The following is an 18,713-nucleotide window of genomic DNA, read 5'->3' on the forward strand; positions in this document are numbered from 1 at the left end:
AAGCCATGTTGGATTTAGAAACTGAGGTTGGAAATAAATTTTTGCATTGAAGCTTGTGGGGTTTTTCCACCAGAAATGTTCCAATGCCAAAGCACAACATGTGCTGTAAGTTGTTTCCTGACTTGTTCTGTAAGAGTCGTTTGGGAGAAGAAAAATTCATGCTCTTTTTGATGAGGTGATCCGAATCCCGGTTAGGTCGGACTGTTTTTTTGTGTGACAACCATCTGTCGCCTTCTGATGACGTAGCTAGTCAGCGACCAGTTTTGCCTATTGTGTTTATGTTGATCTGTTTTCGTTTGTTACGCGAGAGGAAGCTGAGTTCAGCTGTAAAACATCTTCAGCCGCCTCTGGACATGGACTGGAATGTATCTTAAATATTAGACTCCTCTCCACACGCTCAAAATGAACAACAAAGGCTGGCTGGAGTTGGAGAGTGATCCAGGTGAGAAATATCGGTAGATATTTAGGCTAACAAACATTAGCTTACCACATGTAGCCAGCTGGGCAGTGCAGCTATAATATAAACGTTTAGAAATTAGCCTTAATGTGGAACAATAAACAACTATCATGTAAAATAACGTTTAATATTTTGTTTTTATAGCTTTTTCAGTGTATTTATTTGCAGTTTCAACTGACTTGTTTTGTTTTTGCAGGACTGTTTACTTTGCTGGTGGAAGATTTTGGTAAGCCTTTAGTTTATAGACTAACATTTTCACAGAGCTGCTACAAACACTAACTCTTTACAAATATAAAAAACAAATCTTAGCTTTTTAACGTTTCTCTTTGGGACGTTTCTGTAGGTGTCAAAGGCGTCCAAGTTGAGGAAATCTATGATCTACAAAGTAAATGTCACAGGTGTGTAGCTTGGTCAGTTAGGTTGCAAAACAACAACCTTTCTAGAATACACATTTCATATATACATATAAAAACATAGAAGGTGTTCATGCATTTTTTTTGACAGCAGTGAAAGCGTGTGTCAGTTTTCCTTTTCAGTCCTGTTTATGGCTTCATCTTCCTTTTTAAGTGGATTGAAGAGCGTCGGTCGAGGAGAAAAGTCAACACCTTGGTGGATGAGACCTCAGTTATAGATGAGGAAATTGTAAATGACATGTTCTTTGCTCATCAGGTAACTGTTCTATACATGGATATAACCCTATGTTTATCATTGTAGCATTGTTTTATGTGTTTCTCTCAATAAGTAATTCTTGAATTTTTGTGTAGATTACTATGAATGAAAATGACACATCTATATATACATATTTAAATGGAAAGTATGTATGTCTGAGTAGAACAATAATAGTAGTAGTTGTAAATTGAAGATGTTTAATGTCACAATTTCGGTACTCATTGTCAGCAAAAGAAGTTAAAGAAGTTTTGGAGTTTAAGTAAACCATTCAATAAAATAGTTGATACTTTGAAATAATGCTGAAGTCATGCATCCATGTTAAAAAATCAGAACAGTTACTGTATTTTGAAACAATGGACGTAAAATTTATTTTGTTTAAAAAAGTAGATGCTCATATAGGTTGATTTTTGTTAGAGTTAATGACTGAAGATTACACAGAATATTTAAAAAGGCAACTTTTTTTTCCCTAACTGTCTGACATTAATTCAAACTAAGCTTTTCCTACTATGGATAACTTCTACTTGATAAATGTCAGAATAATAAAACAGGCATAATTAAAGTGTTTACCAACAACAGTTGCTGTTACATTTGGAGGAAAAAGGGAGAAGCTTGTATGCCTTAGAACACCATCACATCTGTGAGGTAGCGGTCTGGGGAGCATTACCGTTGACTGGGGCAATATGGGCCAGTGCACTTCACAAAAAAGATTGTATTATTATGTTGAAATATCTAAGCAACACCTTCCAATGTCAGGTAGGATGTTAAAGATTGTGTCCTAGTGATTCTTGGTTAATTACTATATCTAACACTGGAAATCAAATTATTTACAAAGTGGCTTTATAGCACCAAAGTCAATGTGCGTAGGATTCATACTAAAATGTGTAGGTACAATCAAAAGGCAAAAATGGATGTACGTAAAAAAAAACAGACAAACATGAGATTTATACATCCTTGTGATTTATAAGCAAGCACTTTACCTATAGAGATCACAGCTGCACACTGAAGTTTGGGGTTGTAACATGTAAAAAAAAAAAAAATCCACTGTAAAAGCTCCTTTCTACATGTAGATACAAACCACCCCCTGCCCAAAATAATAATAAAGTCATTCAACATTTTTATCCGTTTGCCTTTTTCTAGCTGATACCAAACTCATGTGCCACTCATGCCTTGCTGAGTGTTCTCCTCAACTGCAGTGGAGTCGAACTCGGCACCACCCTCAGTCGCATAAAGGCTTTTACTAAAGGCTTCAGTCCTGAGGTAAGTTATTCCTCCACTCAACCATTAACTTCTGATTTCAAAGGATTTGTTTTCCACATGTTTTTTTTTTAAAAAAGCTGTTAAATATTGTAATTCTTACAGCTAAATAAAACAGCATGAACAGCTTTTCATATGAATGTTACTAAAATATACATTAAAACAATACACAATATTAATTATGGTATTCTATTATTTTGTAGCATAACCAGAGGTGAGAAATTGTACCCAAGTAAGAGTAACGCTACTTCACTATATGTTTACTGAAGTACAAGTAAAAAGTGATCATCTAAAACATTACTTTAAAAAAAGTATTTGGTAAAAGGCAGCTTAAGTAGCTCTGCTTAATCTGATTTAATTTCTGAAAACAAAATTTTCATAGACAAGATAGAAACTTCTGTAAATTTTCTGGCATTTAGAGTAATAATAAAAAATAAAATAAATTACATAATTACAAAAATAATTTTCCACAATAAAGAACTTTTTAAACTCTTGCTTACAGTGGGTAAAATATAAATGCTAGAACTGTGCAAAGTACACCCAGTGACTATATCTACTGTATGTTCACCTGACGTCCAAGTGGCACAACAGGCTCAGAAGATGGAAAAAAGTAGAACAATAAAACTGGTGTCTCACCAGACACGTGTACTTTTGGTTACAATGTGTTTGTTCGTCTTTCTGTGGAGTAACCTGAGGTTGTTAGAATAGCCAGAAATTGTACTCTGGTAAGCATAGCACTTTCTGCAAGATATTTCTGAAGTAGAAGTTAATAAAATACAATGCATTAATACTAGTCCTATTTGTTTTAAATGATACTTAAGTAAATGTTTTGTGTGAAACTCTTTTAGCTACATTTGTTCTGTTTAGTGTTTCCTTTTCTTTCAACACATTCTGTATTTTCTCTACAAAATTTTCACATTGTATATATTTTTTTGCTTCCAGAGCAAAGGCTACGCGATAGGAAATGCTCCAGAGCTCGCCAGGGCACACAACAGCCACTGCTAGGTAGGTTACACTTACTTTAGAAACTCTCAGATGGCCTTGGGTCTGAAGAGGGGGAAAAAAAAATCCTTTTCTGATCTGACATGTTGTGTAACATAACATGCTTTTGTACATTATCACTTTCTCAAACTCCCTGTTTTGATGTTTCCATGGAGACCGGAACCCAGGCACCTTCCGGAGAAACAGAACGGGATCAGTGCGGTGCGGACGATGGAGGCCTTCCACTTTGTCAGCTATGTGCCAATCAAAGACCGCCTCTTTGAGCTTGATGGGCTCAAGGCTTACCCCATTGATCATGGTGAGACTTTATATATATATATATATATGTATATATATGCCTTATATACTTTACATAGTGCTCCACTTCCTTTTACACACTGTCCTTGAGGTCTGACTCTAAGGTGATAAACATTGCAGAACAAAATAAAAATCCCATAAAAGCTGAACTCACAGTTTCCTAAAAAAACATCACGATGATTCTCAAGACTTTTGATGAAACATTTTATGGACTCACAAGACAAAATGCTTTGGAAAGTGAGCTTCCTGTTGCATCTGGCATAAGCAGGTGTTAATAAGACGGTCTAGGACTGTTTTACTTCTTCAGGGTGAATTGTCATAATTGAATGGATGATGAAGCCTGATTAAGAAAGTCCAGGTAACAGTTTGTGAAGTAAAGCTCGAGTGTACCCGGGTTATATAACTCCTGGACTCAACAAAAATCTGAAACCAAAATTAAGGCTTCGGAGTGGCCTAGTCAAAGTCCAGAATTGAATGAAATGAAGATGTCACAGTTAAAAAGCTGTTAACGCTTAGAAGTCAGTAATAACAAAGACTTGCTGGTTTCTAAGTTTCTGAGAGAAATAACATTTTCATTAGGTCCAAATTGGTTTGAATAGCTCTTTTGTCTTAAGTAATGTAGTTCAAAATTTATGATTTCATTTATCATTCACTCTGTTATCTACATTAATACTGGCAATACCAAATTCAACGTTAAACTAAAACAAAACTATTTATGAGCAATTTTAACTGAAGTCATGTGTAGTCTCATTAGGAATTTCGGTGTCGAAGGTAAATACAAAATAAAAGACCAGTCTGTCTGGAAATATAGTAGACCTTTATTTTAACTTAAGGCATTTATTCACCTTATAAATTATGTTTTTAGTTGAACTTTTTTATCACATCTAGAGTTGTTCTGTGAGCTGTTGGAGTTGTTTTGCTCTTAAATGATGTAGATTTATAACACAATCCTTTAGGGCCCTGGGGAGAGGATGAGGAATGGACCGACAAGGCTCGCCGTGTTATTATGGAGAGGATTGGCCTGGCCACTGCTGGGTGAGTCATGCACCATTTAGCAAAAGCAGTAGTGCTTTACCTTCTATGCCAGCCCTTCGGGCTTAAATCTCATACTGCTGCTCCTCTTCCTTTTTCCAGTGAGCCGTACCATGATATCCGCTTCAACCTGATGGCAGTGGTGCCTGACCGCAGAATGAAGTATGAGTCCAAGCTGGAAATTCTAAAGAGGAACCGACAGATCATTCTGGAGGGTCTGCAGAAGGTCAGGAACTGAGCCGAACTAAGTTTCAATACTAAATCGCTTCTTGACTCAGTGGAAATGCATTTGTCACGTCAAACTTTACCCAAGCAAAATCTTCCTGAGCATTCCTATAGATTCAGGTCCTTGTCTTAATGAAAATCTAATAATAATTTAATAAAATATGATGTCCCGTCTTCAGATGATCCGGCTCACTCAGCCTGAGGTTGTCCACGACAAGAAGCAGCAGAACGCTTCGTCTCCAGATGAAAACACCATCAAGAAAGAAGCAGATGCAGGTACTTTGCTGACTCCATTCTTTCAATTCACCAATCTTGTCTTTATGGAACAGTGGCAAGAAGAAAGCCAATGTTCAAGGAAAGTCATAGGACATCTTGTTTGAAGTGTTCAACAAGCTAAACAGGAGGATGTGCTCTAATCAGATGAGACTATAATTTAACTTTTTGGTCTTGATCCAACACTCTTTGTAATGGAAAGCTACACCTTTACAATGAAACCTGGTAATGATGCTGTGAGGAGGCCTGTCTGTAGAAGGGGAAATAGAAGCTGGTCATCGTTGCTGGTTGGAGCTAAATACAGGCCAGTCTTTGTAGAAAACCTGTAAAGTCTGCATAGGACAGGAGACTGGTGGACGTTCCTCTTCCAGCAGGATGATGACCTTAAACATGCCGCCTGACCTACAGGGAACGAGTTTAGATTAAAGCATAATCTTTCTTCAGAGTGAGCCAGACTTGCATCTGGCTCACTTCTGAAGATTCATACCAGACTTAAATTTAATTGAGAATCTTTGACAAGACTTTGCATGTTCATAAACCCTCTCCATCTTCCGTGCCATCTGTCTTTGTCTCACATCCTATAATCCATGTCTGGGTTTTTCAGAAACGTGAAACTCAATCAGTTCTAATTCTAGATTCAGTGGACTGAGTCGGGGGTTCAGTCCAAGGATGGAGCTGGCCCCTCTGGAAGCTCAAAGGTCATGGGAAAACCCGCTGCCCCCACAGGAGGAGGAGCCCAGCAAGTCAACCCCATCGTTCAGCGCCTGCCTGCCTTCCTCGACAACCACAACTACGCCAAGTCCCCGATGCAGGTGAGAACGAGCGTGAAGATATTCCAGGCGCTTCAATTGTAATGAAATGAAATTACAGCTTTCTGTCATCAATCATGGATTAATCAGGGAGTTGTTGGGTTTGGAGTTTTGTGAGGAAAATGCCATCAAATGTTGAGCTGTCTCGAAAAAATATACTGAAATATATCACAGTATTGCTTTTTTAAAAACTCTGCAAACCTCTTATCTTCAATTGAAAACACAATAACTTTTAAACTCAATACCTTCAGTGAAAGTTTTATTTAAACTTAACTCTGAACAATTACCCTTCAAAGTCCTTCCTTTTGTATTTTGGTGTGATGCGGAAATAAAACTTCCCTGACGATAAGCGTTTTTGCTCTGATTCATAGGAGGAGGAAGATCTAGCAGCTGGTGTCGGACGCTCTCGGACAGCTGGCCCTCCTCAGCCACCGTTCTCAGATGATGAAGACGAATTTGATGAAGACGAGGAAGAAGCAGCAGGTTCTGCCAGTGCTTCCAGCAGGCAAGAGTTTTAGTTTCTACAAGCTTTGATTTGTTCTCAATATAAATCCAGCTGTTCAGTGAAGGTCTCAGAGGTCGAGGTTGGTTAGAGAACATAACTGAACAATCGGTACCCTGAAGTGGAAGGACGACAGCAGCCAGGTCAGAGAAAAAGTTGGTAATTAGCGGCAAAGATCCATAGCTGGGCGGAGAATCTGTCTGTGGAGCAACTGTTAGTCATGCGCTTCACAAAAATTGTCTTCATAGAAGAGCAGCAGGAAGAAAGTCAAAGACAACCTTGGGAAATCTTCATGGCCCTTTGCCACATGTCATGTTGGGGAAACGGCAATCAACGTGAAACAAGATTCTGTGGTTAGAGGAGACAAAATGTAACTTTTTGGCCCTGATAAGAATAGATGCAATTCTGAACAAATTACTCCCACTGTGAAACATTCTGGTAACCACATCAAGGTTACCATATAGGTGTCTGAATGAGAAAGTGAAGCACTCAAAATCAGAGTTAACCAGAGTTTTTAAATTTAACTTTGTTATATTTTTTTACAAACAAGATTTTCCTTTAAATGAGACAAATCCTTCCAAAAATCACAGAGGTTTGTGGTTGCGATGTGGGGAAAAAAAGTGTTAAAGTTAAAAGAGAATTCTAAATATTTGAATAATGAATCCGTTTGTTTTGATAAGATCTTTAAAATATATTTTTCTTTTCTATTTTATTTTTTAGATTCAGACGGAAGGCGAGCCTGCGGTCCAGAAAGGGACGGGTTGGAACTGGGATGGAGAGCCAGATTGCCCTCAATGTTTTGGCAGAGAAACTGAAGAAGGAAGCTCAAAGAAAAGATGGTGTAAACACCCCGCTGTCTGTGCGCACTGAAGGTCGCACCGGGGGGATCTGCATCACGTCCGCCTCGCAGCCTTCCCCCACACCCAGCAACGAAAGCACAGACACGGCCTCTGAAATTGGCAGCGCCTTCAACTCCCCACTGCGCTCGCCGGCTCGCTCTCAGGCGGCCACGCGTCCCTCGAGCCCAGTCGCTTCCCATCTGTCCCGTGTGCTGTTCGGAGAGGATGAAATGTTGAGGCTGGACTCCAGACATAACCGCGCCGTAAGAGAACTGGGACCTTCAGTCAGTGCATCGCTGTTGCACTTACAAGACGACGGAGTCATTTATGCTCTCCCTCCATCTGGTGAGAGAACAGGAAGTGAACGTTGCAGTCTAGTTTTCTCAAGTAAAACTTGAGTTCCTAATTTGTAAACCACATGCTGCATCTGTCTTCATTACCTGTACAGGAGATTCTGCTGAAGGCACGAAGCTCTGCACCCTTGAGAAGGTAAAACTCAAAGTGAAGGAAGATGAAAAAGATGCCATAAAAGAAGGAGATGAGGGACCATCTGTAGCGGTGAAGAAAGAAGACGAGAACGAAGATGGTGCGGAGTTGAAACCTGGCAAGGAAAAGCTCAATGTTACAGAGTCTGGAGCAGACAGCAAGCCACCAGGGGATAAGTACTCTCCAAAAGTAAGTCCTTTGTTGTAAAGTGCTGCACTACATATCCTTACAGGGCATATTTGGACTGTATAGCACCTTTAGATCTTTTTTTGCTTGTGCTGCTGGTAAGAAAGCTGATGCCTGTGATGGGTAGAAACACGTAAACACAAGCAGGGAGTCACCTCATTGCCTTTTGCAGGAGCTGCTTGCACTACTCAAGTGTGTAGAAGCTGACATTGCCAATTATGAGGTGTTTCTAAAGGAGGAAGTAGAAAAGAGAAAGAAATTCAAAGTAAGTGCATTTGTTAATTCACCTTGAATTCACTGTTTTTGGTCAAAATTTGTTTTAATTGACTTTGAGTCTAAATGTTTATTTTATTTGTGCAGATAGATGATCAGAGGAGGACTCACAATTACGACGAGTTTATCTGTACATTTATATCAATGTTGGCCCAAGAAGGTAAAGAAAAAATAGTCGTTTTTGACACTTGTTGCTGTTTTTTAATCTTTCTTCCCCCTCTTATTAAAATATGTCATTAAAAACCCTCTTGTGGTCTAATTAATGAAAGTTAGTAAAAGTTTTGCACAGCTTCTTGCTTCTAGGCTGTTGGCTCAAGGTTAAAAACAGAACATTTTCAATATTTTAAACAAGATCGGGTGGTTATTTTTATTCTATGAGATTTGGTGTATTAAAAAAGATTAAAGAAGCCCCACTTTCCCCAATCTTCAGGATATTTAATGTTAAATTGTAATAATGTGTTGGTCTTGGGCTTAATTTGCTTGTAAGGACCTTCGCTCTTATAAAAATCCTTAAAAAATTAGCTGCCTCAGGCTCATTTAACCTACCATATAGAAAATTCACATATCTCATGCCCCCAGAAAGGCTTCACAGGACATGTATTATTTTTTTTTACAATGTTTTACAAACAGTTCTATTTATTTGACCTTTTAGGTCAGGATATCTGTATTTATTTCCATGTCAGAAATAATAAAAAGATATTCAAAAAAGTGACAAAGATGGAATTGGATGGGTGGGTGGTTAATATATTTTACAAGTGTTGATCTTTAACATTGTGCTTCTTAGGCAGTTAATGTTTTTATTGCTTAGCTATGCAGATTGACCACAAGCCCAGGACCAAGTGTATTTTCCTGTAGGTCTGTGTTAAACCATTATTGTCAAACTCTTGGATGTTTCCACACTGAAACCTGTTATGTGATGTCTGGATGTCTGCCCTAAGCTTTTGAGCTGTGAAGAATCTCACCAATTGGACAAAAAAAAAAATCTGTCACACACTAGATAAACCTTTGTCCCTCTCCATCTGTTTGACCTAAGATTAACAAAAAAAAAACAAACTACCTTCACTTATGCTAATATTGTCCTCTTACCTTCCCTGATATTTCGGTGCATATCCTACAGGCATGCTGGCCAGCCTCGTGGAGCAAAACATCTCTGTGCGCCGCCGGCAGGGAGTGAGCATCGGCCGGCTGCACAAGCAGAGGAAGCCTGATCGAAGGAAACGCTCCCGACCTTACAAAGCCAAACGCCAGTAATCACAGTCAAAGTCAAATGAACACCAACCAATCACTGCTAGGAATAAAATTATATTGCTTCACTTCTGAAAATCATTCCTTTCGACAGTATTGTGCTGTATTTTTTTTTGTGCTTCATGAAATCTGTTTTTGGTCGTGCTCTCGTAAATGTTTGTTCGTGTGATGCTTGCATTGTTTTTATCGTCAGTACTTTCAAGCAGGTTGAGCTTATTCAAAACCTCTTCAACTGAACTGTTAACTAAAAGTCAATATTTTCTCAGTGCCAATGAAGTATTGAATGTTTTTTTTAGTCAAATACAGTTTTTCGTTTTTTTACTCTTTCAGTAAATTTCTGCGTCAACACATTCAGTGGAGGAATTTATCATGTTATTTAAAACTGACAATATGACTCTGTAAGGGTTTGAAATGCCTTTCTTATTTTAAAGGTCTTTACTTGTTTATGTGTCTTTAGGGGATTCTGCAGATATACACACACGGGTTTTGTGTTTGTACCTGTTTTGGATCTCAGAGTGAGTTAAGTTGAATTTGTGCTGCTTTATATTTTTGTATATATTTACATGTTATTTGGCCCGTAGACTAAATTTGGTAATTCTCTGTGCTTGCCAGTTTATTCTGAAATAAAGTTAGTTATTAAAGCACATCAGTCTAAGCCAAATTTCTTTGACTTTTGGAGTTTTGAATGTGTCATCCCAGCAGTGGCTGATAAAAAAAAAATCAGAAGAGTTTTTATAGGTTTGTACACTGGGTGATTTTGTGAATCGGTTGTAGTGACAGTAGCCGTACACTAGGGAGAGTAATCATTCAGACCAAGTGGGACCATTTCAGATCTATTTGCTTTAAAGCTATTCATATTTTTTAAAAATATTGATCACTTGGGCAGATTTTTAAAACTTCCAATTTAGTTTTTGTTCCGATTACATGTAAATAGCGGCTCCCTTTGTCATTAATTTTCCTCTATTTTTAATTTTCTGAGTGATTTTTAGTTTGTCAGTTTATGCAACACAGCGGTGTTTTTTTCAACTATTCTATTTAAATTAGTATCAATACTAAGCTGTATATTTTTTTGTGTTGATATTAATTTACAATTATTAAAGGTAGAAAGCTTTAGTTTTGTGTAAATGCAAAGTTTAAACCAAACATCGACATTTTAATCTAGCATAGTGTTAATTTATAGACAGAATGTTTAGTAAGCCGAAAAAGATCACTGACACAAGAAATTTGTAGCATAGTGTAACCCAAAACTTAACAAACTTTAACACACAGGAGAGGAAGTGTTTGTCTTCTTGCTGTACTGTCAGATCTGGTCTGGGATGCGGCTTAGGTCCTCCAGGCTAGCTCTCATGAATTACAGATGTCAAAACTTCAAATCTGGAGCTATGTGTATGTAGAATGAACCTGAATTTGTTAACTCTATAGATATGTGAGCAGCACATGTAAAAGAGTAATAAATTATTCAAAATATGTTATAACTGAACAATGTCCTTGTAATGATACAGAGGACAATATTTGTAGTTTGATATTTACTTTCTATTTAGTGCTGGTAATTCATCATTAGTAATTTATTTCTACCACTTGTGTCTGTGCTGGAGTCAGATTTATGCATGCCATAACTGTAAATTTGCTAATCAATGAATGGCAATTTTCCATGTGTGCTTGTAAGCACAACCAATTATATTGGTCCCTCCTTCCAGACGCTCCTGAGTCTAATCTATTAATACTGTAGTCAAGACACACCTGCCAGTCTTAGTGGTAGTCTTTGACTTGGTCAGCATGCGATGCCATAAGACAGGGGTGGCCAAATCCAGTCCTTGACAGTGTTAATCTCCATCTTAGAACTCTGCAAAGCTTGACTGTACTGTATATTAATGACTCAGCTTTGCCATTTGATTCAAGCGTGGAGAAGAAGGGACACAACTAAAAGTTGCAGGATTCTTGCCCCAGAAGAATGCAGTGTGAGACCACTGATCTAAGGGTTGCAAGATGCTAGCTCTTGAGGACTGAACTTCTACCTCCATGGTGGGACAAAAAAACTAAATAAAATTATGATCATTCTGTTTGCTCCCAGAACACAATTTCTACTGCTTATTATTAGGAATGCCTTAACACCTCTTAAGATGATTAAGAGGTGTTAAATTCACAATACGCAAAGAATCAAGCTTGGACTATTTCAAAGAGATACAATTGGATGCTGCGATTGGTGGTGATTTACTGATAATGGTACAATAAATTAAATTCTGCTTATAGACCGACTTTGCAAGTTCTTTTATTATTGTGAAAACTTAGCATATCATTCATAATTATAATATTTACAAAATTTTAATAATGAAATGGCACTCAATCCGGATGTAGGTGGTTGAGAAAGCTGGGTGGTTGCGTGCTGTTTAAGATAGCTGATCACTGTGAACGCGCACGTATGAGCCTTGCAAGTCACCACCCATTGCGTCAGCGCGCTCCTTCGGCCTCGCCGTCAGCGCGCGTGCTCCGTGCGGGATGCTGGATTGTAGGTGATGATGGCGGAAGGGGAGCGACGCTGAGTTCCATCCGAGTTTTTACCCCAGCTGTAAAAACCACCCACAACCACCGTTTCTCTCCGTCGAGACCTATCCCGAAGCAATGGGGAACGAGGCCAGCATGGAGGGGGAGGGACAGGCGGGACAGCCCGGCGCCGCCGTCCCTGCAGCGGGGGCTCCGACTTCCATTTCAGCACCACCGGACTCTGGACAGCTCATCAAGCCCAGCAATGGAGCGCCAGCCGGAGGAAGTGGGACTGCGTCCGGGCCGGGGATTAACAGGTAGCCGAGATAGCTTGGGAGGCTTCACTATCCAAAGTGTGGGCAATGAAGCGAAATCAGGGAGGATTCATGGCAGCGTGCTGTAGCGTACATTACTTCAACCAGCAGCGTAGATATAGGCTCAACCGACTGCGTGTAGATAGACATGAATGGGCGCTTAATTATTTATTTCAATACCCTTGTCAACACTATTAACAACCTCTTCTTGAAACCTCTTTAATTTGGGCATCAAGTCTGTCATTGTCGATTTGCTTTAAATCGATAAAGTAAACGGAAGCAATCGTACGTAAATGTAGCTTTAAGCAATTTCAACAGGAATTTCTACGCCCTTTTTTCTACGATGTCTGCCCAGAGGATTCAGTATCATGAATGAAAGCGACAATTTCAGGCAGGACCGAGTGCTACAACTTGAATCTCAGAAGCATAATTTTCACCTCATATTCAAGGTGATGAATTTCAGAATTTAATAATACAAATAAAATGAGGCGGAGAAAAAAAATGCAAAGTGTCTCCAATTCGTATTAGAGGGGTGGGTCGGTTCTACTACAGGCTTCTTTGACGTGATTTCCAGTAAATACAGGGTCATTCTGAAAAACACACCTTCCTCCTTGCCAGCAGTAGACGTCTGTCTCCCTGATGACAGCGTTGTGTAGGATGTCACTGCTCCCATCAGATATCACCAACGTCATTGAGCGTGCAGGACCAAAACATATGCCATTGCCGTCTTAGTTACCAGATCTCATTCTCAAATTAATATGCTGCGAGATTAAAATTGCAGCTGGTCCGAAATGGGTCATTTAGTCTAGAGAAAGTGCTGTTGTATCTCCTCCCTAAAAGAAATCTTGTGCCATTTCAATATTTGTAACAACACTGCCCTCCTACTAGCATTCTCATATTTAAACCCACATTGATGGCTTAAGATAATGCAGCGTAAAATGATCAATTACTAACAGGGAACATGTCTGTGGTCGCATGTGGCAGCTTGGATGTCAGTATTTTCGGTGTGGGTGTGTTAGGGATTACCCTTCTAACAAGATCTGATATTGCCTAATTACACAGTTCAACAGTTGTAAACCTTAACACACACAGACGTTGCTGCATCGTGGATTTGCCACACCTGCTTGCAGTCTCTGTGCAACAGTTTCTGAGGCTGGCGTGCAAATAGATTTATAGATTTGCTGCAAGCGTTCCGTCGTATGGTTAAATTACAAGGTGAAGAGTTGATGCTTTGTTTGAGACCTATGACTTATGGGAGGGAGAAATTCTGAGGTGCAACATTTTATGAAAACCTGCCTTTATGTGTAGTGTCTTGCAATGCCTCTTGAAATTGTTCACATCGTTGCATTAGGATTACAAACTTTAATATATTATGGCATTGTATCTAACATACCACCATAAAATAGTGCACAACTGTGAAGCAGAAGGAAATGAAACAAAGCTTCCTGGCCCTTTTCAGAATTACAAATCTGAAAAGTGTGGTGTGGATATGCGTTAAAGCCTCCCCGAATCAATACTTTGTAGAACCACCTTTTGCTGTAATTACAACTGCAGACATTTTGGGTAAACCAGCTCTACCTGTTTTGCACATCTAAGGACTGATATTTATTTTATTCATTTAATTTTTTTTTCAAAATAGCTCTAATTCAGTTAGACTGAGAGTTTCTGCATATATCAATTTTCAAGTCTGGTCACAAATTCTCAACTGGAATCTGTGATCAGAAGGAAATGAACAATTTTCAGCTCATGAAAATGGTTTGAACTAAACGTTTATTCTCTTTGTTGTACTGGAAGATGAGCCTCCTCCTGAGGCTCAAGTTTTTTGTAGCTATAGCAGGCTTTCTTTCATTGTTGCTCCATATTTTGTAATGTCTATCTTCCTTTAAACTACCCTGTCTTTACTTAGAAAAAACCTTTTTTCTCTTTGACACCTGTCAGTTGCATCTTCCACCTGAGCTGGGGTTCTCTGCAGCTCCTTCAGAGTTGCCTTTTTGTTTGCCTCTTTGATTACTGCTCCTCTTTTCTGGCCTGTCAATTAATGCAAATTGCCATGTCTTTATAGGTTTGTAGTTGTGCTATACTCTTTCCACGTTTCAGAGGATGGATTGAACAGAGCTGTGTGAGATGTTCAAAGCTTTGAATGCATCAATGTTTTTATGACCGAACCCTGCTTCAATTTATTCCCTTCTTTCATCCTTGATCTGTCTGCTATGTTCATTGATCTTCATGAAAATGTTATGATTTGTAATTGTGAAAAAATATTTTTAAAGATCATGTTCCATCCTCTGCATGAATTGTGCACCTCTTCATGATGGTCAGTCCACATAAAATCCATGGAATGAATACTTTTGCAAGTATCTGTACCGTATCTTTGTAGAAAAGATCTCTGTGTCTTGCCTGTGTATTGTGTGGGGTAGATTTAAATGCTCATAGCTTGCTTGTTATCTCATGATTTTTTTATATCTCGATTTCTAGTGTCCCCCCTTAGGATCCTCATAAACAGAGTGCAGAGACTGAGCGCGCTAACAAACAGAGAGGCAGAATGAGAAATGAGCAGAAGGAAAGAGAGTAACATCGAAGCACATGGCTGATTTAAATGGTTTTCTTGAGATCATGAATCTGGCTTTAACATATTCCTTTGTGAAGGAACCCGTAAGAATTTCAGCAGCATTAAGACAGTGTCTGGCTGTAGACTTGATAGACGACTTTCATTTTAATTGAAATGAGTTGCCTGGTAATGCGAATGGGGATATTATATCTTTTATATTACCTTCACTCAAAAGTGAGATCCACAGGACTTTTTTGCTGTGTGTTAGACCAAATTACATTACATTCAGTCACAGTAAGAGAGCTAAATCCGAGTCCTTTCCAGTAGTCTTCTTCTGGCATATCTGGCCTACCCGTCTGCTCCAGTGAGCACCACAATAATTGTTTTCTACTCTTATCATAACAGCTTTCTCTAAGTGCACAGTCATCCCAACGTTGACCATTACTGAAGAGCATTCTGACACAAGCTCCACATATTTCCTGTTTACAACAACATACTCAGTGTGGTACTGCTGCACCGATCTGCCACAACATTTCTAAGCACTATAGCAATCAAAAAGGCTCCCTGAAGCAAGTAGTAGTTTTGAGATTCTCATTAGCATATGTTCCTAAGTTGTACCTGATTTTTACTCAAAACAGGGAATCAAGCACGTGCTGTAGGCAGATCTTATTAGCCTAAAAATAGGTTGAATTCCTTAAATAATTTGTAAAAAAAAATCTGATTAAGAAATCTGGTGAATCACCAGGCTGAGGTGATCAAGGGAAAAAGGGGCTGATCATGATGTCTGGCTGGTTGATTGGTGCATCTCTATCCTCTCAAACCCTTACACTGCACTCGTCCAGGATTTTTTAACTGAATTTATAAATTCTGTCAGACTTTATATTGCTGTATCATGTTAATAAATCACGTTTGAAATTGGTTTGCCTTCCATTTTCAGTACTGCAGCAAGTGAGGATTTTAAACAGTGTTTGCAAACATTGACTTTGTTTCTTAAAAACGTGTTTATAGGTGGAGATAGTGATATTAGGAAATCTGTTTCAGTGTGTTCAGGATACAACTGAGGAGGGAATAACCATTTTACCAGAAGAGATGTTTTAGTGAATTTACAACGTGAAACATCTCTAGCTTTCTTGATGCGTTTTAATACAGCCAGTGAACATTTTGGCTGCAACATCAGCTCTGGTTTAACACTAGAGCTGAAACTAAAGAGCACCAGACATTAGCATCATGATGTGAATAAAAAATATGCCACTATTATGTTTTTATTTTAAAAACAAATCAGCCACCCGTGACATCTGGTCTACAGATGACCCTTTTGGAATCTGTTCTACTCAGAAGCATCGGTACTTATAATAAAACTAGCCACAGCTAGAGCTCAGTAATTTGCTCTGTCTTGGTGCACTTCAGCACAACACATCCAGTGTTTTAGAGGTGACATTTGATGGACATCAGCTGCTTCAGGACACCATAACTCTCCTCATGTGCATTTCCCTTGAGTGTGGTTTCCATGAGGAGTTGTGGATGATCTGCAGCTACGTTAACATGAGTGATACATGGACGAGTTTTTATGACACTTAATTCTAAGGTTATTTTTGCAGAAAATTGTCTTAAAAACAGATAATTACCAATGCTTTACACATGTCAGTTGTTTTAATTGTCTAGACTTTAAGCTAAATTAGCAAGTGATGGTGCTTTTGTCACAATGTTGCAAGAGTGGAGTCTTACGAGGATACATTTGTTTGTCATACTTATGTTGGGAGCATTTATACCTTTTTAAACTGATACAAAAGTACATGTCTGTGTTAATAATAGATGCCTTCATGTTGTAGGACGTAATGCTCAGGCAGTACGTCCTCATGATTAATTTACCTTCAGCAGTGAGAGGACTGCAGCCTGCATAGACTTGACATGCGGAATGTTTATGGTGTCCTCACATAAATGATTTGAAAAGCAATTCTTTCTCATTATTTACGATGCTTTTATGTGCAAAAAATCAATACCTACAGTACCTGGGAGAGACTGGCAGCATACTGACACTGATCCCTTGTTGGAATAAAAAAAAAAAAATCTAAAATACACAAAAGATTGTGGAGTCTTTATTATAATCTATATGTTTTTTTCTGGAGTTTTATTTTCATATATTTTATGCATTTTAAGTGGCTCCGAAATGCTGTGGCTTAATCTGAACTCTGGTCATCTTTCATGCAGCACATTGAGTATTTCGTCTGCATAATTACAGTGGTGAATTTATTTTGATGTGCACAGATGATATATACCTTGCCACTGATTCGGAAAGCAGCCACTACACTCCCTGTAATGTAAGTTTTTTTTTTAAAACAAACTTGCCTTCTCTGATTTAAAACAGTCTTTATATAAATATAAAAAGTGTGGTAAGCTGTAACTAAAAATGTTTTGGTGATGATTGAAGCACTTCTATCCACTTTCTAAAACACATAATGATTAGTTTAATTTCCCTTGTGCCATTTTAATATAGACTTTTTAACACTTAAGACTAATAGCAAAAAATATAGCTAGTGTTCAACTGCAGGGGAGATGTGTATAATGCATATATAATGCAAAATACATGAGTGCATTATTGGCATGAATTTCAGTTGTGTACAACTTAACTTTATGTGTTTAATTTCTTACCGTCTTGTGTCAATGAAAGTAATAGTGCATAACTTATGATATATATAGCAACACATAAACATTATTTTTGACAGAAATAGCTAAAGACTGTAATTTGATGCTATTTTTGGTGTTTGTTTATATTTGACTTATATAATACTTTTTAAAAAATGACTTTTTTTTAGTTTAAATATTTGTTAAATGAACTGCACAGTCAAATTAAAACAGTCTTGGTGAGGAAATGAAATCAAACGTTTGTTTTCTCCTACATTTTGACATCAATAGATGCCGGCTGCTCAGCCTTCACTCTTCAATCACATTTATTTGTTAGACAGAAGGCACATTCGTGTTTTCTGTTTTGCTGTAACTAAAATGTTCTCGGGGTGTTTTTTTTCCTAATGTCTAACTCTCCACAATTACTTGCAGGACAAAATTAAATCAGTCCTGCTGGTTAATTACGAAGCTGAAAGTATTTTCCTCTGGGTAAAAAAATGCTTTCATCTGATGTGACATTTAATGAATGTGCAAACAACAAATATATCCTGCTGCTGATGTTATGTTTGCTGAGCAGATTTAGGGTGTCGACTAAATCTCTTGTATTTATTTTAAAACTCACAATGAATGCCGCTGCCGCATGCAACTGAGATACGTTTCTGCTTTGACCTTTAAATATTACTAAATGGAGTGCACAGGATAGCTTTTCAATCCAAAGCCTCAATCTGCCTGTTTCGCTTACAGTGAAAGATGTACAAATCAATAAGAAACATGTAGCCTTGCACATAAAAGACATTGATGCAGATATACAGTATCCAGCTAAGGTTTAGCACACATATCAGATTATGATTACCGCTGCAGAATACATTTTTTATATTTTGAAAGGAAAGATTTACCTCATTTATAAAACAGATGAGCCAGTTTATTGTCTGGACTCTCAATGTGGCGAAGCTTTAGAAAGCCTGGATTTATGTTTTTGTTAACATAGTTAATATTTTCAATGAAAAGAGTCTGCAACACCATTTGGAGGATAAAAGAGTAACACTATACATTTAGCTAATTAGATTTTAGTGAAACAAATAATTTTTGCTATTCAAAAAATCTTCTGTTATTATGTGTTTGGATTACGTTGCTCAGGAGCCTTTTATGAAAGTCTTCGAAGCAACAGCGGCTTTTGAATTGAACATTTATTGCATCCT

General features: G+C 38.1%; 2 protein-coding genes across 2 annotated transcripts in view; both read left to right on the forward strand.

Annotated features, from left to right (window-relative positions):
- Positions 1–249: 249 nt before the first annotated feature.
- On the forward strand, positions 250–10,195 carry bap1 (BRCA1 associated deubiquitinase 1). The gene is given in 18 exon segments (XM_032550233.1): positions 250–442; positions 654–683; positions 801–855; positions 994–1,126; positions 2,264–2,383; positions 3,323–3,382; positions 3,536–3,680; positions 4,636–4,714; positions 4,814–4,937; positions 5,116–5,212; positions 5,845–5,855; positions 5,857–6,021; positions 6,390–6,523; positions 7,241–7,704; positions 7,808–8,034; positions 8,204–8,296; positions 8,392–8,464; positions 9,422–10,195. Coding segments are annotated over 18 exon segments (2,184 nt in total). The 5' UTR covers positions 250–402; the 3' UTR covers positions 9,556–10,195.
- Positions 10,196–12,015: 1,820 nt separating this feature from the next.
- Positions 12,016–18,713, forward strand: part of bsnb (bassoon (presynaptic cytomatrix protein) b) — a 96,237-nt gene continuing 89,539 nt past the window's right edge. Inside the window, 1 exon segment of the mRNA XM_032548882.1 lies at positions 12,016–12,347. Within this exon segment, the coding sequence (XP_032404773.1) occupies positions 12,169–12,347 (179 nt within the window). The 5' untranslated portion in view covers positions 12,016–12,168.

The sequence above is a fragment of the Xiphophorus hellerii genome, chromosome 20 (assembly GCF_003331165.1).
Source record: "Xiphophorus hellerii strain 12219 chromosome 20, Xiphophorus_hellerii-4.1, whole genome shotgun sequence".
In the NCBI taxonomy this organism is placed as follows: Eukaryota; Metazoa; Chordata; class Actinopteri; order Cyprinodontiformes; family Poeciliidae; genus Xiphophorus; species Xiphophorus hellerii.